Source organism: Rattus norvegicus, chromosome 5, assembly GCF_021556685.1.
Source record: "Rattus norvegicus strain SHRSP/BbbUtx chromosome 5, alternate assembly SHRSP_T2T, whole genome shotgun sequence".
In the NCBI taxonomy this organism is placed as follows: Eukaryota; Metazoa; Chordata; class Mammalia; order Rodentia; family Muridae; genus Rattus; species Rattus norvegicus.
Window position 1 is genome coordinate 172,416,356 of NC_141538.1, and position 20,288 is coordinate 172,436,643.

At 49.7% G+C, this 20,288-nt stretch overlaps 1 protein-coding gene across 4 annotated transcripts; it reads right to left on the reverse strand.

The window, feature by feature from the left end:
* Positions 1 to 36: 36 nt before the first annotated feature.
* Positions 37 to 20,221, reverse strand: Atad3a (ATPase family, AAA domain containing 3A). 4 transcript variants are annotated; one of them, XR_015619586.1, is made up of 16 exons: positions 19,931 to 20,221; positions 16,223 to 16,299; positions 15,064 to 15,165; positions 14,690 to 14,749; positions 13,795 to 13,864; positions 12,723 to 12,888; positions 12,399 to 12,468; positions 10,846 to 11,001; positions 10,293 to 10,349; positions 9,901 to 10,026; positions 9,559 to 9,683; positions 8,785 to 8,836; positions 8,234 to 8,304; positions 7,086 to 7,200; positions 5,682 to 5,790; positions 37 to 736 (listed from the first exon to the last, which is right to left on the reverse strand). XR_015619586.1 is itself a non-coding variant. In NM_001034922.1 (16 exons), exons 1-16 carry the CDS (start codon positions 20,130 to 20,132, stop codon positions 572 to 574), a joined length of 1,776 nt encoding a protein of 591 aa, NP_001030094.1. In that variant the 5' UTR covers positions 20,133 to 20,179; the 3' UTR covers positions 37 to 571. The 4 variants fall into 4 exon arrangements, 2 of the variants coding, with proteins under 2 accessions (NP_001030094.1, XP_087404668.1); NM_001034922.1 differs by having other exon boundaries at positions 7,033 to 7,200; positions 19,931 to 20,179; XR_015619587.1 differs by lacking the exons at positions 14,690 to 14,749; positions 15,064 to 15,165; positions 16,223 to 16,299; positions 19,931 to 20,221 and adding an exon at positions 13,966 to 14,080.
* Between the last annotated feature and the right edge of the window lie 67 nt (positions 20,222 to 20,288).

Below are 20,288 nucleotides of genomic sequence, written 5' to 3' on the forward strand. Positions count from 1 at the left end.
TAGACCCCCACCTTAGCCAACAAGCAAAAACAGCAAATCAGTCACAGTTTTATTAGATTCTGGATTTAAAAGGCCCAGATCCAGTCAAGGGGATGGCGGTAGCTCTGATTCTCGGATGCCACCAGCCAAGGCTGTCTAGCACCAGATCCACTCTACCAAGTAAGGACTGGGCCAATTCTTGGCACAGATGTGTGTACGGTAGGAGTAATGTCCAGGACGCAGAGGGCCCTCTGTTCCTTTAGCCTGGTCCCTGAAGGCCCCAGTCCTGCTGGCATAGCCACTGGCTTGTGGTACGGCGCTCTGCGTGCTCTCTGCTCTGGGCTTGTAGACGCGTCTCGCCAGTCTGAGGTACAGAAAGGCAGATGCTTCCCTCTGCCAGCACGCAGAGAGACAGACTAGGAGGTGTGGGAGGCAGAGAAGCTGACACCTCCAGCACCCCACAGCTCGGCAGAGGCATTTGGGGCAATGATGGCCTCTTACAGAGGTCAAAGAAGACAGGAAAGGGAGGAGCAGTAAGTGTGGTCATAGAGACTGGCTGTCCCGTTAGGTGTACGAGGTGTCCAGGTCCAGCTCAGCAGCTGAGGAGTGACGGATGTGGTGGCTTGCTGGCCTCAGAGTCAGGTCTCTCTACTTTAAGCCACTGCATCTTCTGCTGGTGCTGCTGGACAGCATCCTGCACACGGGCATCCATCATAGCCTCCGTGAGGACCCCATCCTCAGACGAATATGCCATGGCCTGGCAGAGAGAGGGTGCAGAGGAAAGAAGGCTAGTTGCTTACCCAGGGAGCCAAGGCCCTCAATCTAGACCCAGAGGCCACCTTAGGCACTAGCACACAGGCACACCTGAGCGCACTAGTGGGCCCATAGCCCAGTGCTGTTAAATTTCTCAATAACTTTCTAAAACAGAAAGCCTGAACAGAGCAGTTTCCCCTCTGTATACATAAAGGTAACTCCCTCTGAGCAGGACACAGAATGCAAAACCCTCATAAGCCCCTAAGTTATTCCGGCTCCACTTCCCAGATCAGGTGTGCGTACACCAGGTCACATAGCAACCACTCAGGCCAGACTACACAGTTGTGTACCCTACACAGTTGTGTACCCTACACACTTGTATACCCTACACACTTGTATACCCTACAGGCCCCCTGAACAGTGGCTGCTGCTGCCAGGCCCCCATCCTGGGGTGTATGATGTTAGTGTGAGGTTTCTCCAATCAGAGCCAAGTGGTCCTCTCTGGACAAGTTGCTCCTTTTTACATGTACTCCCACTGGATGACAATGGCCCCCTCACTTCTTTATCCTCCCCGAGGATGGCACTCCAGGACTAGCCAGCAGGAGTTTGAACTGGTCAAGTTGCACCCTTTAGACACTATAAAGGGACCAGAGCTCACAGGTGGTTGAGACCATGCTCCTGCTGGTTTTCTGCATGAAGCAGAGCATGCTAGGAAAGGCATCAGCAAAAGGTATAGAGAAAGCTGAATGCAATAGAGGGAACATTCCAGGCAGAGGATTTTCCACCCAGAGCACTAGGACACACTGTAAAGGAACAGGACGCAGAGTCATATTTAACAGTTCTGCCAAGACACTGTCACCTGGGAGAAGATGACCATAATGGTATTCTGTGTCCTCTGCATAAGCAGGAAAACCAGGGACAGAAGACCTAGGGCCCTATGGTTCACTGAGGAGGAGGTCTTGACCCTAGAACCAGACCACCAACTCTGAGAGGTGGTGGAAGCCAAGGATACTCTTGGCCAGCTTGAGCTCACCCAAGGCCAAAAGCAAGGTGGCAGATACACCGGGAGCCCTGGCTGGCTGGGCTGGGTGGCAGCTTTCTCTAAGTGGCTATACCTTGCCGAAGGCCTAGCAGAGGAGAGCTCACCCACCAGCTAGCCTAGGAGCTCAGGTCAGGTGGAACACATAAGACAGACATGAGGCGCATGCTGTGGGTATCCTGGGCTGGACCCTGGGTTACAAGCAAGCCAAGGTGGGGGAAAGCAGTGCTGTGGAACAGCAAGACTCACAGCCTGCCAGACTCACAGCCTGCCAGAGACGAGCATCTCTGCTCTATCCTGCAACTTTCTGTAAATCTAAAACTGTTCAAATGCCTTAAGTTTAAGCACGTATAGTGGTTCGCCTGTACTACCAGCTTCTCATGAAGCTGAGGTAGGATTGCTTGACTGTGAGGTTCAAAGCCAAGCTAAGCAACATTGTAAGACCCCAGTTCAAAAATGAGTAAACAGGAGGTCAGTAGTTAACACCACTTACTGCTCTGACAAAGACCCAGGTTCGGTTTCTAGCACCAACACTAGTGGCTCACAAGTACCTGTAACTTCAGGGGGATCAATGTACTCTTTCGTATTTTGTTTTAAGACAGGGTCTCTCTATAAAACTGGCTGGCTTGGAACTTGCTATGTAGACTAGGCTGACTGCAGACTCATACAGATCTGCCTGCTTCTGCCCCTGCTGGATATAAAGGTGTGTACCAGCCGCATATCGTCATCTAGCCTTCATGGGCACCAGACATGCACATAGTGCACATAAACATATACAGGCACTCATGCATACACATAAAATACATACGACATATTACACATACTCATACAATAAAAAAAAATCTTAAGATATTTCAAGAAATAGTCTTGATCTTCCTCAAACCCTCAACTATGAAGGGAAGGGAGAGAAGCACTATTATCCCCCACACTATCACCACCCCCCTGACATCAAAGCCAGATGAAGACAGCACAGACCAGCAGTCCTGATGAGCAGGGTTGCAAAGTCCTCAATCAGAACCTGATGCCTAAGCCCTGAGAGCTGCAGGCCAGCCCAGTCAGTGAGACCAGCCCAGTGGGACACATCTGTAATCTCAACACTTGGGAGACTGAGGCAGGAGAGTTTTAAGAGAATTCAAGGCCAGCTTGGATAGAGACCATGTCTCAACAAACAAAAGCACATGTGGCCCTCCCCACCAAGGGCACACCATCAAATACTTCAGTATTTCTCATTTTCTGTAATGCAGGGCATTAAGCCCAGGAATGCACATTGTAGGCAGACATTCCTATCACCCTACATCCCAGCCTCACTTCAGTTTTAAATGCTAAGATAGGATTTCATTGTGTCACCCAGGCTGATCTTGAACTTGCAATCCTTTGGCTCGGCTTCCAAAGTACTGGGGATCACAGGTGTGTGCCATCATATTCTGCTTGGTAATGGTTTCTTAAACAGGACATGACAGACAACAATAAGAAAATAGGTAAATCAGACTCTATCAATGTAAAAGCTTTGTACACAGGACAGAAGCAGATGGTTCCCTATGAATTTGTAGCTGGCCTGGTCTCCACACCAAGTTCCACAACAACCAAATGAGAATGAAAAGACAATCTATCCAACGGAAGAAAACATTTGTGAATCACAAATCTGGTAAGAGGTTAATATCAACACTATGCAAGGAGAATAGCCCCTTCAGTTCGAAAACTAAAACTCCACAACTTCAAGGCTGAAAGAGGACAGTGTTAACAGCACTGGATGTTCTTCCAAAGGACCCAGGGTCAAGTCCCCTGCTCCCACTTTGTGGCCCACAACCTCATCTATAACTCCAATCCCAGGGCCTCTCACATCCTTTATTGACTTCTCCAGGCACCAGACTCTCACATGGTATGCAGACATATATGCAAACAAAAACACCCCACATAACAAAAACAAACAAACAAACAAACAAACAAACAAACAAACAAAACAGGTATGGTGATGCACACCTTTAAGGCCAGCCTGTTCTAGAGAGTTCTAGGATAGCCAGAACTACCCAGAAAAACAAAAACAAGGTGGTTAAGGTAGTACTCTATGTTAAAGGGTGTGTGTGTGTGTGTGTGTGTGTGTGTACATGTACACAGCAAATTCCTAGAAAGGATATTGCAAAGGCAGGAACTTGTGTTATCCTGAGATGCATGGAAGATAGAGGCTGCAAGGAAGGATCTGTGTGGTGTGCGTATGCAGGAGTCCTTTGGGGATTAGGGTAAAAGGCAACAGCATCCAGGTCTGTGTTATTCCATGGCTGGCAGGACCTAGGCAGCACCTTGGGCAGTTCTCCTGTAGTTCCTGTTCCTCTCCAGAGGACAGACTAGATGAACCTGCCAGAGTCAGTCACTCTGACCAACTGCCAGGACCCTCAGGGAACATGCCCAGCTAGCTCTCCCTTGTAAAGCCTTCCTTGCTCTGTGGCTCCTCTGACAATACACTAAAGCGAGAGAGGTGAGCCATCTTGGTGAAAAGTTTGTGAGCCAGGTAACCTGCTGGGACAAGCTCAGTGTATTGCACCGTGATATTTAACACACCAAAGGTCTGAGATCCTCATAGTATATATTTAGAGATCATCCTTCAGAGGAAGTAAGTTCGATGAAATGAGGGCACAGAAAGAATCCCTGATTCCTTGGAATTCATGCACAAGACAAAAAAGCTCACAGATGCTGTGTATCATATGAAGACCCAGCAAAACCTTGACCTCTATTAGCCAGGAAAGAGCCTTCTTCAAGGTCTGACCACATAGCTACTAGTCTTTGTACTTCAGTTTCCAGAAATGTGGAAAGACAACCTCTAGGTTTTTAAGCAAACCCCCTGTACTGTGCCAATCTCCCTGTTCTCCACCATCGGTTGTAGGAACAGACCCTGAGCAAGGGCAGAGCAGAGCCCTTGACCACAGGGTGCTGCCTCTGAGATGTAAGTTGCAGCAGCTAAGCTAGCTTATATGTCCTACTGTACCTAGTAGCCACAAAATCCAAAGCTAAGGGGTTGGGGATTTAGCTCAGGGGTAGAGGACTTGCCTAGCAAGCGCAAGGCCCTGGGTTTGGTCCCCAGCTCCGAGAAAAAAAAAAAAAGAAAGAAAGAAAAAATCCAAAGCTAAATAGGACTGTCCTATGCAGTGCTAGAATAGCACTGCCAAGTTTAAGTGGCTAGGCTGTCATTTGGTTAGAGAAAGTTGGCACGAAGTCTGAGATGTCCATAGCACCCTCCATCCTATCAACATGACTTTTCTTGACCATACTGGAGGCTAAAATTCCTGGGGTTGGGGATTTAGCTCAGCGGTAGAGCACTTGCCTAGCAAGCGCAAGGCCCTGGGTTCGGTCCTCAGCTCCGAAAAAATGAAAAGAAAAAAAAAAAAAAAGAATTAAAATTCCTAAATCACCTGCCACAAGACCAAAAACCACACACGATTTTAGGGAATGACAATAGGCCACTGTGGCCTATGCCTTGAGCCAACAACACCCTTGTCTAGTTTCAGGAGGAACGTGCCTGCCCTCTTGCCCAACGTTAACATGCACATGTCCTAAAAAAAAAAACCAAATACCCAAGAAGTACACAGCCATTGATCTGAACTTGTCTGCAGTTGTCTGACAGAAACCGAAAGCAGCAGCCCCTAGATGTCCCCAGAGACTCTGCGCATCCGCCCTAGCACCTGACATTCCCCCTAAGCCTACGACAGGGCTCCAGACTTGGGCCAGAACATGCTGGGCTAGTGATAGTGTCACCCCATCCTCCCATGAGTGACTCATTAGCTCTTGAGGTAGTCTCAGGAAAACCCAGGGGCACATGTCTATTCATGCTTGGAACATCCTTCGACATACAACTCACAACGACGAGAAGAGTAGGACAAGACTTCAGAGTGGGCTGGGTTCTAGGATCTGAACTCACCTGCCATGCCACGGCAAGCTGAGCTATCTCCCGGCCTGACATTCCCGCCGTCAGCTGGGCGACCTCTGAGCACTTCTTTCCGTAGTCAAACTGGGCCACCTTCAAGCGTCTGGAGGAAAAGTTCCCAAGTGGGTCTGGGCTGCCATGGCTCTACACAAAGGGGGCTGGGGAGATTGGAGAGCAAAGCTGCCCAAGATCACACCGTATCAGATGCTTCTACCTGAACTGGGCACCATTAGTGGGTGGGCTTTTTTGTACAGACGTAGTTGGATGAGGTAAACTTTGCCGGATATCCTCAGCCTTCCTTCCTGACCCGCAGGAGATGGCAGGTTGGAGCCAGGCAGGGCTGGCAGATGGAGCTATACTCTCCCAATCTGCCTTCACGCCTACTTACTAGACCCAGCCCACAACTACACACTCAGCACCCAGAGAGCAGGTACAATTAAATGCTCAGCCAATGATGAAATTGTAAGGGAGCAGGTAGACCTCCAGGTAAGAAATACAACAGCTAATAGCTAAGAGCCCTGAACCCAAACTCCCAGCAATGACATCTGACCAAGAGCTACGGAAACACACAAAACATGAATAGAGGCTGCATGCCTAAGCTGGGCCTGGGACCTGAGGCTGGCGGGAGGCAGGGGACTTGACCAGCAGGGTGGAGGATGGGCCCATAGGAAACAGCAGGGCCAAGCCATGTTTTCTCCAGAACATAAAAGGCAACAGGCAGTGGGAGGGATTCAGGTCAGGACGTGGAGTCTGAGTGCCATGGAGCCTGGGCCCCAGGAGACGGCTGAAAGCAGAGCAGCCTCTGCTGAGGGGAGAGCAGAGCGGCCTCTGCTGAGGGGAGAGCAGAGCGGCCTCTGCTGAGGGGAGGTATGGGAAGTGTACAGCAGTGCGGGCCTGAACCTAGGCCTCCTCATTAGAGTGCAGCTCCTCCCTGTCCCTACACAGCTGCAGAGCAGCTTCAAGGAGTGGCAGGGCAGGTATGCAGCTGGACAGGAGAAAGCCATGCCACACTTAGTCAGGGCCGAGGGTGGTAACTGCAACCTCCAAACCTGCTACAGTGGCTCAGTCAATGTGGGTACCATGTGGAGGGCACCGCATTCTCCTGACACCTAGGGTTCATCACTCAGGCACTTAAAATGTGGGAATGGGCTGTTGGGGCAGGCTTGCCGCAGTCCTCCCATAAAGAGCAGTAAGAGAAGGGCTGACATGACAGAACCACCTTTGCCAGGGCACATGTGAGCATGAGACCCCTCACAGACAGCCTAAACCCCAGGGAAATGAAGCAATGAAGCACTCAGACAGGTTCCAGGTCAGTAAGGGGAACCCCACGGGGCTGGACACTTACTGCTTTCCTTCTGTGGCCGGCTTAAGGACATACTTGTCAAAATACATTCTCACCAGGCGCTCCCGCTCCTCCCGCTGTGGCAGGGCAAAGCAGACCATCTCGTCAATGCGGTCATTGATGGCCCAATCGAACTGCTCAGGCTGGTTACTGGCCAGGACCAGCATGAACCTGCAGCCACAAAGTGCACGCTGAGGGTTTGTCCAATCACGAGTCACTCGGGCTGAAGGGTCTCCTATGGCTCCTCAGGTAAATCTGATAGGCGGATGTGACCTGGCAGCTCTCCCTTTCCTTGTTCCCTTCCCTTCCATGTTTGTTTGGTTTTTGAGAGATGGGGTTTGAATCCAGAAATTCAAGGCTGCTGGGCAAGTGTTCAATCACTGAGATGTGCCTGTCGCCCCTGACAGCTTTTTAACTCAGGAAAGCCCAGGCCTACCAGGCCATCGCTACAACTACGAGAAAGGTTGCCAGTATCCTCAGGTTCTGTTGTTGCCCTCAAATCACTTTCTCCCAACAGCCCTGGGCCAGGCCATGACCACAGTGAGTAAGGGGATGTTTGTGTAAAATGGCCACATACTTACTAAAAGGCTGGGTCCTACCCTAATGATGACCAAGCTAAGAACAGAAGAATTAGGGCATTTGGATGAGAGAAGCTTATCTGACCATAGGCACTGACCCTGCCAATGGCTTTTGGACAAAATCCTGGGAGCCAACTCTTACTGGGGTCTCTGTCAAGGCCTAGATGTTACCCCAGTCCCAGTCCCAGTCCCACAGATAAAGACCAAGGCCCCATTCTTTCACCACATGACACTTGGGATCAGCTCCCAGGAAGAGCAAATGCTCTCTGGGCTCAGGCCTAGGTGCTAGTGCCCTGCAAACAGTCTTAAGACACATTCAGTAACAGAAGTCTTGGCTCAGCCGCACGTGCACAGCTGGATGTCAAAGGCATGAGGCAATGTTCAAACTGGGTGGCCTTGTTGACAGGGACTAACCCAGCTGACTTTCTCAGATCTCATTATTGCCTTTCTGAAATGGGCCTTTAAGAGCCCTTCGCAGGTAGAAACATGAAGACAGTGGGCTCAGACAGTGGCCCACCGCATACATGATGGTGTGTCAGTTATGCCTTAGCTCCCTTGTGAGGACCAAGAAGTAACGATGCCCAGAAGTACTCTGCACAGAGAGCGAGGGGCAGGGCTGTACTTACTTATTACTGTGTTGTCCTGTCCTGTGTAGGAATGCATTCAGAGTAGCCCTGAGGTCTTCACTTATCTTTTCCTACAGAAAGAAAACATTCATTCAGCATCATTCTCTAGCCTGAGCAGCAGTTCTGCACACGGCCAAGTTAAAGTGTCCACAGGAGACACTGCTGGGAGGGAAAGGCAGGGGCTAGGAACACAAGCCTGACCTGACAACCAAACCCTGGATTCTTGCTGATTCAGAATCACTATAGAGGGCAGGTGTGGTGTATGAGGGGGACATGTTACCTTAGGCATCCCCAAGACCCTGGTTCTACCACAAACTTCCCACACTTAGAAGGAAAAGCAACTAAACAGCAGCCTCAGCGTGCACAGCCTCAGCATGTGCAGCCTCAGTGTGTACAGCCTCAGCGTGTGCAGCCTCAGCGTGTACAGCACAAAGGCCTAGCCTTTCTGTGCTCCGGGCATAGCAACCTCTAGGCTGGTCCTCTGCTAGATTGGCCTAGAGCACCCGGCTCTGACCAGTTCCCAAAGACAGACAGGATTCCAGAACACTCACAGTTGCTCGCTTCCTGAGGAAGGCATCTGCTTCATCCACAAAGAGCAGGAGGCTGTGAACCAGAGAGTGGTCAGTCAAGGGGATGCTTGAATGCCGCAAGCCAACATCAGGAAGGTCCCAGAAGCAACAGGAAGTACAGAGCATATCTCTGAGAGAAGCTGCCCCCCAGCAAGAGCATAGGTCATGCTGGCCCAGTAAAAACAGAGCTCACAGCCTCCAGGATCCCCATACTAAAGCCCAACTGCAGCTCAAATGGCACATGCTTCTCCTGCCCCCAGGTCTCACTCAAGGCTAGTCAGAGTAAGAGCTGAGACGCCTGTGTTCAGCATCAGAAAGAAGTGGTTATTCAGGGTGAAATGGCAGAGACCAAAGGAAAGGACATACCACAGCATAGTAGCAATGCCAGGGACCTCTGGCCACACACACTGCATGGGTTGAAGTGACATTCTCAGCCAACTCTCAGAGGGTCCAACATAGTCAAGGAGACCTAGGACTATTCCCTTCCCCATTTGAGCTAGCTCTTCACTCCTGGCAGTAAGTATATCTGATTGGCAGCACCCTAGTACCAGAAGCCTTCTGTCTACCCTCAGCATGACATTTTCTCTAATGGACCCTTCAGTGTAAGCACTCATCCCTAGTTGTCTTCAGAAGAGGCTACCCATGGACTCCCATACAACGTCAAGGACAGGAAAGTAGGGAAACATCAGGGCCTTAGCTAGGTGCCTGGTGGGTCCCTAGGAGTAGAAACCTATGTACATAGGGTTACATGCTCACCCTCGTCTGCTGGTGCTTGCCCAGTCGAAGACCTTGTGCATGGCAGTCACACCCTCCCGCCCCATGGGGGCCACGTCCCCGCCTGTCATGATGGCGTAGTCCATGCCTGAATGCAGTGCGAGTTTCTGGGCAGAGAGGGGTGGGGAAACAGAGCAGATGTTCCCTCCAGAGTCCCAACCCTACAGCTCCACCAGCCAACCCTGCCTAGCACAGACAGTCCCCCACCATCAGAGCTGGTGCCCCTGAATGCACTGCAGTGCTCTAAGAACCAGTGACAGAGGCTGCCCAAGGCTGAGATGCCTAGCAGAACCCAGTCCCGCCTTCACAGCCAGGAATTTTTACCTTAGCAAATAGTGTCTTGCCAGTCCCTGGTGGCCCATACATCAGAACGTTTCTGTACAGGCTTTTGTTCTTCTTGGTATTTCTTGTTGCGATGGCAATATCTCGGACCCGTGCCTCCAGGCTAGGCTGCCAGAGCAAGATGAGGTTTGGGGAACCTGGTCTCCCAGCCTACAGACAGCCTTAGGGCATGGAAGGACCACAGGCATTCTACTGCAGCCTACCAGTGTAGAATACCAGACTGGCCCACGGGGGTATCTGCATATAGGTTTGGTTGACAATAACATGTATTTCAGGGTCCCAAAGCTACAGGCACAAGGGTCACATAAACACAACAGCTCAACTTCCCCGGGGCCCACAGGGCTTCCCAAATCACAGCTGCCACAGCAACTTACACTGAGGATGACGCCCTCCAACGCATCCTGGGGTCTGCTGACCAGCCGCCTGCTGACCTGGTAGGGGACACCACCATAGTTGGCACGACATGAGCTACCATGAAGTACTGCCCTACACAGCCCAAGACTGTAAAAGCTGAGAAAACAGTGCCTGTTGTGGGGCTTGGGTGACTGATCAGTTGTTTACTACAGATTTTTATCTTTCCAACCACCTGTGCTGAAAATCTGAAGCGACCCAGCTGAAGCCAGAGACCAAGCCTGTCAGAGAGAGCAGAGAGCAGCTGAGCCTAGGGAGGCAGCTAGATGCCATGTTGCACTCACACCTCCTATGGCAGGACAGACTCTGAGCTCAGGTCATGAAGAGCTCACCCTGGGACAGTTATATGACTAGATAACACTGATTAACAGGCCCCATTGATATAGCACAGTTGAGAAAACACCAATGCCGGCACGAAAGGGAAATCAACCACAGAGAAAATGCACACCACTTGTTTGTGATATGGGAAGAGACCTGGCAAGGATGTGGAACCCTGAACCCTTACTGTGGCCATACCTGGATGGGATGCCTCAATGCCTCCAGCACTGAGATACGGGAGGTCTCTCTCACCAGGGACGGCTTTCCCAATCGGGCCTCAATATACCGTCCAGCAACAGAAGTAGCGTTCTTGGCAGAATAGACTCCAACAGCTAATAGTGTCAATCCAGCCACCTGGGACAGACAAACAGCAGTCTATGCTGCACCTCTGCCCCACAGGTCATCCGCTGCCCCAAGAACAGCTAAGGACCCACAGTTGCTTATACTGGAGCATGGTTGGATGCCTGACCACAGCCAGCCAGTGCACTGGCTCTCTGCACCACAGTGTCCTCTACACCACAGTGTCCTCTGCACTTAGCGTGAAGTCCTCAGTGATACCCTGAGGAAGCCTGAGACGTCAGAGCCCATCTCCTATGTTGCACCACCTCCTCCCCCATGGAGTTGTGCAGTTGGCATACACTGTCAAAGATGCCAGGCAGCCAGGCAGCCAGGCGCAATGGCAAACACCTTTAATCCCAGCACTTAGAAGGTAAAGGCAGGTGGATCTATGTGAGTTTGAGGACAGCCTGGTCTACATAGCAAGTTCCAAAACAGCCAGCCCTATGTAAATCAGAGCTATATAATGAGAAAGCCTGTTTCAAGCAAGGAATGAGGGAGAGGGAAGGAGGGAAGGAGGGAAGGAAGAAAGGAAGGAAGGAAGGAAAGAAGGAAGGAAGGAAAGAAGGAAAAAAAAAAAGCAGAAAAAAGTTATCCCAAGGCTGGAGAAATGTCTCAGTGGTTAAGAGCACTGTCTGTTCTCCCCCAAGGACCTGGGTTCAGTTCCCTGCACCCACGTGACAGCTTTCAACTGTTTGTAATTCCAGTTCTAATTAATCTGAGACCCTCACACCATTGCACATAAAATAAAATTAAATTATTTTTTAAAAAAGTTATCACTACCTTCTCCCAAGGACACTGGAGAGTGAGCTCTAGTCATTTTCCTATATCGGTGCCTGGATTCGAAGTTTGAAGCCTCAAGGTAGGCTGCTACTGCCATGACTAGATGTGAACTGCCCCTCTAAGATTTATGTGATGAATACTCGGTCTTATGCAATGCTGCAGTTGGCAAAACCTTCAAGAGTGGGGCCTAGAAGTCATTAGGTGGTACTACGCAGACTTCCCAGCACCAAATAAACCTTCTTAGGTACCTTGTTAGACCAACACAAAATGGAATACGGTAAGACTGAATTGTCTGAAGTACCCCTGAGCCCAGATATTCTATCATGTCTCACTAGAGTTCTTTTTTTTTTTTTTTTTTTTTTGTTCTTTTTTCCGGAGCTGGGGACCGAACCCAGGGCCTTGCACTTCCTAGGCAAGCGCTCTACCACTGAGCTAAATCCCCAACCCCTCACTACAGTTCTTAAAGACAGTTGTTATAGCTCATGTCCCTAATGTGAGCTGCCACACCACTGGCCAGTGTATCTGCAAGATATCAGGTATCCCACAGCCAGCAGGTAACAGGGAAGTCCCTGGAGACTGCGGCCTAGAGCTGCCCACTAGTCTCACCCTTAGGGATATATGGTAGTACACACCGTGGCTGTCACTTTGTCCCAGTCTGTCACAAAGGCACGGAATCCTTCACCAAACAAGGTGCCGGCTGTCCTGCATGGGGAAAAGTCACATGACTTTCTAGAAGAGATACTGGACAAGGTCAAAAAGAAACCAATGAAGCCCTTTAAGTCTCTCAGGTCAGTCTCAGAAGCCGAGTCTACCAAGGTGGAGCTGTTATTTTAAGAGCAGGTCCAAGAGCTGCAGGATAAAGAAGAATGGAGGCCCTTCAGTGACCTTCGGTAACTCACTAGCTTGAGCTGGGTACCACAAGGACAGCAGGCACTGAGTTTTGGCTGCATCCTTACCTGATAGACTCCAAGATGGTCTGGCGGTGCTCAGCAGCCTTGAGTCGAATCTGTTCCCGGATGATGTCTGCATTCTCTCGATCGGCCTTGGCCCGTGCTCGAGCCTCAGCTTCCACCCGCAACATCTCATTCTTATGCCGCAGCTCCATCTCTCGCTCCACAGTGGCTGTCCAACAAAAAGGCAGGGACAGTGGTCTCCAGCCCTTATTGTGGCTGCCTCTGCCCACACCGCTGACATGCACACACAGACCTAGACATTGCCTGGACCAGGGACAGCACAGTGCTACAGTGAACAACCCACACATCACAGCACGCCCTTCTAGCAGATGGAGGACCCCTGAAATGGCCTGGACCACCTTTCAGATGATGTATTTTAAAAACAAACAAAAATGTGGATAATCAGACAGAAACCTACTTATACTGACATCTAACTATCAGAATACCAGAAAGGTAACAAGATTCTATAATATATACCTATTTGTCAGCATGAGAACCAAACACCAAGCAATGAGCCAACTGTCACTGTACAGAAACACCAACAAATTGCCTCAAGCCTTTCCTGACAGACTCCTGAGACAGGAAGCTTTCTCCCTGCTGGGACACATATGTGTAAAGTGGCAGGATGGCCTGCTAATGAATGAAGTTCTACCACAGGAGCTAAACATGGGCAATTTTCCTATGCAAATCAACTAGTTCCAAACCTTTCTGTTCAAGGGCCAGAGTTAGTTCTGTAAAACCAAGACATCCACTGTGCCTGGTGTCAAAGCACATGCTATAAATGCAGTCCTTAGCTGAGATGTCGGTGAGTCTCTGGGGGCATTTCTTTTTTTTTTTTTTTTTAAAGATTTATTATATATAAGTACACTGTAGCTGTCTTCAGATACACCAGAAGAGGGCATCGGATCTCTACAGATGGCTGTGAGCCACCATGTGGTTGCTGGGAATTGAACTCAGGACCTCTGGAAGAGTAGTCGGGTGCTCTTAACAACTGAGCCATCTCTCCAGCCCTCTGGGAGCATTTCTTAAGGGCTAAGATGTCCAACAAAGCCACCCATCCTTGGTGACGGCCTACCTCGCCGTATGGCCTCCTGCTTCTGCACAGATTCCTCTTGTTTCCTTAAATTCTCTTCATTCAGAAGTTGCTGAGAAGTCACATGAAAGTTAAAGCTTTTGAAAATCAGAAAGACAACAAAAAACAAGCCAACAAGTTGCAGCTGCTCTGAGCAGGAATGCTTCTGCCCACCTGAGGAATCCCAACTTTCTTGGGGCTCTAGCTGGTACACTCCACTGCGGACACATCTGATGTAGACCCAGGACATGCACACATTAAGGGACTGGCTTCAGAGCTGCCCCACCTGCTGAGGCAGAAGCAGCCTTTATAGCAGCTCACAATATGGTTCCAAAACCCCCAGGGCCTCTAGCTCTGCTGCTCTATTGCTCTTACAGAATTCTGATCTCTGCCTACTGAGATCAACAGCTATGATGCCCCAGCAAACAAAACAGGAACATTGGCCTGAAGCTGCCGAGCTCCTATAGCAGGGAGCCAGCATGGATCAAAGGAGGCCTATCTAGGTTTTGGACAGCCCAGGGTCCCTGTCCTCCACCATTCACTGACCTTGCTAGTTACACAGGTGTCCATCTAGCAAGAATCCTCAAGAGTAACTACAAAAAAAATCCTATGCACTTCTCCTGTGGGAGTATCACAGGAAGTTATACGCACAGGCTTATATAAATGTGTGCTTGGATACACATGTATACATGTCGACATGTACAGCACACCTCTGCATTTAGGCGTGTTCCTGGGCACATTCATTGAGCACACAGGCCATGAGCATGAACACGCCAGGGATGCCTGAGAAAATCCACCCAGGACGGCCACACTTGTATTCTTGTCCAAAACTCAGCTGCAAAGTCTCCTATGTTACGGCGAGAACACTGCATGTCTCTCAGAGGTATGCCTTGCTCACCTGTTGTTTCAGCTGGTCCTCATAGCGTTGTCGGGCTAGCTTATCCTGGTACTGGGCCCTCTAGGGAAGAGGACAGAAGTAAAGACCCACTCTGGCTGGAGAAGCCACTGGAAGAATCAGAGAACACCATCTGGACCTACCCTGGAGTGGCTGCTGAGGCCAGCTACAGATGAGCCGCCACCTTCTAGGAATACGCGGATACACAGTGGCTCTGGACCAAGGAGTCCATGGGCTCGGGCTGTTGTCTTTTATTTTTACAGTAGCGGTCTAGGTCTCAGTACAACAGCCACCACTCAATAAACCCTTGGCGAGTCAGTGACCGAAAGATCCAGAGGGCATCCCACCGTCTCACCCCCACTCATGCCTGTACTTACAGCCTGGTGCTGCCGCGTCTCTTCGTTCAGGGTTTTCCTTCTTTCCTCGGCTTGCACGCGGATCTGCTCGCTCTTCAGCTGCTCTACGGCAGCTTCATATTCCTACGGAACACAGGAGAACCTGTGTAAGACTCACGCCCTTCACAGCCCAGCCCATCATGCTGTAGATTATACAATGACAGCATCGAAGGGCATGCCGACAGGTCTATGCGACAGGCTGGGCACTTTCAGGAGGCCCGCATACCCCTAAGTGGGCTCACAGCCCTAGGCAAGACCAGGCCCAGAGAGATCAGGATGTAATTCACCTCTTACCCTGAGCTCATGCTACAACCATGTTGTACAATAATCAAGGACTAAAGATGGAGCCCGTTTTGTGCTCACGGAAATCCCTGGCATCAAGTGTTCTTTTTGGTTTTTGTTGTTTGCTTTTCGACGTAGGATATCTGTGTAGCCCTGGCTGTCCTGGAACTCGAAAGGTCCACCTGCCTGTCTCCCAAGTGTTGGGATTAAAGGCGTGTATGACCTCGTCCAGCTTCAAGGGTTCTTCTGAGCACAGAGAAATACAATTTAAAAAAATCAGGCATGGTGGCATGTACCTGTAACCTAGCACTTAAGAGGCTGAGACAGGGGTTGGGGATTTAGCTCAGTGGTAGAGCACTTGCCTAGGAAGCGCAAGGCCCTGGGTTCGGTCCCCAGCTCCAAAAAAAAAAAGGCTGAGACAGAGGGAACACTGAGAGTCTGAGGCCAGCTTGGGATACATAGAAAAACTCTCAGCCAGGGGTATCCTGAAACATGGAATACATAGTCCCAGCACTCGAGGTACAGCAGACAGAGCTCTGATTTTGAGGCTAGCCCGATCTATAGAGTGAAACCAGGATAGCCAGGGGTATACAGAGAAACTCTGTCTTAGAGAGAAGGGGGGGGACCCCATCACAAAACAAAACCCTAAAAATTTAAAGATCCCTTGCCTTTAAATCCAGACACTCCTCACCTACAACTTCCCTCTCAGACACCTCTCTACCACAGGGTCACAGCCATATATGCCCAGCTTCTAGCCCTTACATCCCCCCATTCCTTCATAGAGTGGAGGACACATCCACAGTCTAGTCATCTGTGTACGGGACCTCTCACACCCTCATGGCACTAGCCCACAGCTCACCTTGAGCTTAGACTGTTGTTCCAGCTGCAGTGTCTGCTCCTGCATCTGTGCAAGATTCAGTGCCTCCTTGGCATGGCCTGTAGAGTACAGGGGAGTTGGAGAGAGGGAATTAGCATGCTGCCAACGGACATATCTGTGTGACTAAGAATGGAAGCTCTCACTCATGCCAAGGGGCTTTGTGAGAAACCACAACACTCAGTCTTTGGTCATTCATGTGCCTTCTCGGCCAGCCTCAATTGCCTACCCCTGTCCATACTCACAATAACCACTCCTTTCAAAGCTGCTGCCCCATCTCCAACAGAGAGCCTGGTAAGTATATACATCGTCCAGCCTGTGAAAAGCCCTAGGCTCCCCGGCACCACACACAATCAAGAGTCACATACCTGTGACCTAGTTTCGGAAGTTGGATGTCAAAGGATCAGGTGCCCAGATCGTCCTCAGCTGCACAGCAAGTTTGAGGACAGCCCAGTAGCCATAAAACTTTGGGGGTTGGAGGGGAGCATGTAAGAGCTTAGCAAGAGCTCAAAGTCCTACCCCCAGGGGATCATCTCATTGCCAAGAGACCCATCAGAAAAACCAGCACACTCATCCAGCATCAGGGTGTGAAACAATAACAGGTCAGGCATTTTTCAATTAGGGAAGCAGAGCTCTAGCTGGTGTCTATATCTGTAACCATTAAGGATGTTTAAAAAGAATATGTAGGCAAAAAAGGATGAGAAAGAATCTGATATCAGACAATGCACCTTGGTTATAAATATCTTCTACAAGTTTTGTGTGTCAGGGAGCACTGATGTTTGTCAATGCTTAGTGGGGAAAACTTTATTACATTCTAAAGCGGTCTTCATGATAGTTTTCCATTACTAATAGTTTATTGTAAAAAATGTTTATCACAAAAATAAACAAGACAACAACAACAACAACAACAACACAACAAAAACCGTGGGAGTGAAGATCACCAAGGAAACCCATACTTAATACAATAATGTCCTGGTCTTGCTTTTGTTAACCCTTACATTCTATCCCCATGACTTTTCTTATATTTTTGAAGTCTTCAAAGTCAGCTGCAATTTCTTCATGCTACTTTCGAACGTAACGATCACATTGTTAGTCAGAGCTTTACAACTGTTAGTGATAAGGGTATCGGGAGGGAAAATGGCCCAAGATGGGAGACAGCATGGTTTGAACATTTCACAGGTTTAGATGACCATGGCAACGCCTTCACATTTGGGATCAATTTAGACAGAAGGTGCAGTTTGGCATGAACTGTACCAAAGGGCAACAGTGTCAGAACTTGGGAAGGACCTTCCAAGCCAATCTCCTTCTAGACCCTCTGGTCTTCAGTGACCAGGACAGAAGACAAAAGAATGAACACCTGAGGAGAAACAGCAGCAAGGCACAGCCCTACACCAATTCAAATAGTAAGCTTCGAACCCAAGTCGAGCAGACTATGACAAGGGCCTTTAACACAATGTCTCTCTGACAGGAAAGGGCAGGGGAGAGAAGCACTCGTTGGGGCCTCATCTCAGCATAGTAGGAAGGAACGGAGATGTCACAGGCAACAAAGCTGGGCCAACCCCCAGTTCCCGTTTATTCTTCATGTGGCTTTGGCAAGCTGGGCTACCTCCTCTGAGTCCATTTTCTTGTGAAATGAGTCAGAACAGGTAAACTTCAGAACAGGTTCAGTGCCCACCTGAGACTGCCCTAGAAGAAAAGGGCACGGATAGGGACATGCAGAACCCATGGAAGTTGTTGCTGGCCCAGAAAAGAGAGCTCTGTTAAAGCAGGCACTGAACCTAGGCAGGGAATGTTCTGGGCAAGAGCTCCAGGGCTGCCAGTGCAGGCATCTGGAGAGCATTTACTTACAAGAGTAGTCAGGATAGAGTAGTCAAGAGTAGAAGGGCTGGAACAGCTGTTCCCCATAGTCTGTAACGGCCTGTATTAGTGAGACTAATAGCCAAGATTCAACTCTGAAATTCTAGGTGTGTCTAAAGAGTGATCTTCCCAACCCAGGAGTTAACAAGAAGTGTCCCCTACCTAACGGTGTAACAAGACATTGGATGATCTGTCAAGTCTTCTAACACTGGAAATGCCTTGAAAACCAGCCAGTTGTTCTCATTTCAACCCAACCATTGAGATTATCTAGCAAACATAATAGATCATTTACAAAATTATTTGCTCTGCTGGGCCTCAAGAGACAGGTGATCCTGGTCCCACATCTTTGAATGTCTATATGGAGATTTGAGTCAGTGGGGCTCAGAGACCATTGCCAGTACCCTGACTATCCTGGAACTCACTGTATAGATCAGTCCAGCTTCGGACTCAGAGATCTGTCTGTCTCTGCCTCCCAAGGGTTGGAATGAAAGGCATCAGCCACCACACCCAGATCAAGACTTTTTTTTTTGCCCCACAAGAGCAGAGAATTGACTCACCAAGTGCCAGACCCTCTCTCAGAGGCTCTGCATATTATATCTATTTAAAGTATAGGGGTTGGGGATTTAGCTCAGTGGTAGAGCACTTGCCTAGCAAGCACAAGGCCCTGGGTTCGGTCCCCAGCTCCGAAAAAAAAAAAAAGAATAAAAAAAAAAAAAAGTATAGCTTTCTATTGTATCTTTCAAAAAACAGAATCCATGCACAAAAACAATCGAGAATGACAACATCCTTCAATCAGAATTTATTCAACACCTCCTACACTTCAGGCTATTTGAAATTTTTTTACGTATTTTTATATATGTATTTTGTACATACACATATAAGTATGGACGTGCCTGGTACCCTCAGAAGCGAGAAGAGGTCCTTGGAACCCCTGCGACTGGGGTTACAGAAGGTTTTGGGCTGCCATATAGGTGCTCAGAATTGAACACAGGTCCCCTACAATAGCAACAAGTGCTCTTAGCCATTGAGCCATCTCTCCAGCCCCATATGTTAGGCTCTTAAAAAGATTTTAACTAGCTAGGCAGAGTGGCACATGCCCTTAATCCCAACACTCAGGAGGCGGTGACAGGTGAATCTCTGTGATTTCTCTGACGGCCTGGTCTACCTGAGTCTCAGCCAGGACTGCACAGTCTTTATAAAAACAACAACAACAAAACAAGCCAACAAAACAAAATAAGCAAAAATCTACCTTATGTTTCATTTTGGCACAAACTGTCAAAATCAAACCAAAAAGTCCTGGGCTCTGGGATCCAGTCAGTGATAAAACCTGTCTCAGAGAGGATCCACTTTCACAGACACCCTCACCTCATGTTCCACAGTGGAATGCTATCATCCAATAATAAACACAAAATCTATCTTCTTGCTAAAACCAAACGCCTTTCGAAAATGCTCCCCTTAGTAAGTGGGAGATTACTATCAACTACCACGACACTGGATCGCCTGATCTGGTTGTGACTTTTGGCCTACACCACGTGGAGGCGGCAAGAGAGCACAGCGGTAGCTAAGGCCAACATTGGCACAGGGTCTCACCTACATCCTACGTGTTGACAGCCGCAAGTGCAAGAGGGTGGCAGGATCTGGGTCTCCCCAAATGCAGGACCGCTATGACCAAATGTCTCATAGCGGCCGTTCAGGTCACCTGAAAGGTATACGTGCAGACGACCACCGTGCTGCTAAGATGTCAAGAGGACCAAAGTCGCAAAGGCAGCTAGTGCCTCCGAGTTGAACCTCCCATTTCCAGGGCCGCGGTCCGCCAAGCCCAGCCCGCGTACTCACGCGAGTGCTCCAACTCGCGCGCCGCTTTGGCCGCACGCTCCAGGCCCGTCGGGTCGAAGTTGCTCCATTTGTCCTTGGGCGATGGCCGATCTCCCGCACCACGGTCGCCGCCACTTTCCGCCCCAGGTTGGGCGGGCGGCAAGGGCAGCGGAGGCCCTGTGCCTTCTCCCTTGGGGCCCTTGATGCCGAAGAGCCACGACATGATCTGCAAGCTCCGCGCGCCCTCGGTGGACCGTACTCGAGCGTGACTCTCGGGACTACTAGCAATCACCACGCGCCGCGGGCGCGACTAACTGCGCAGGCGCGACACACACCCCTTCCTTCTCGACAACGGAAACTTAGGAAGGCCAAGGGGCTC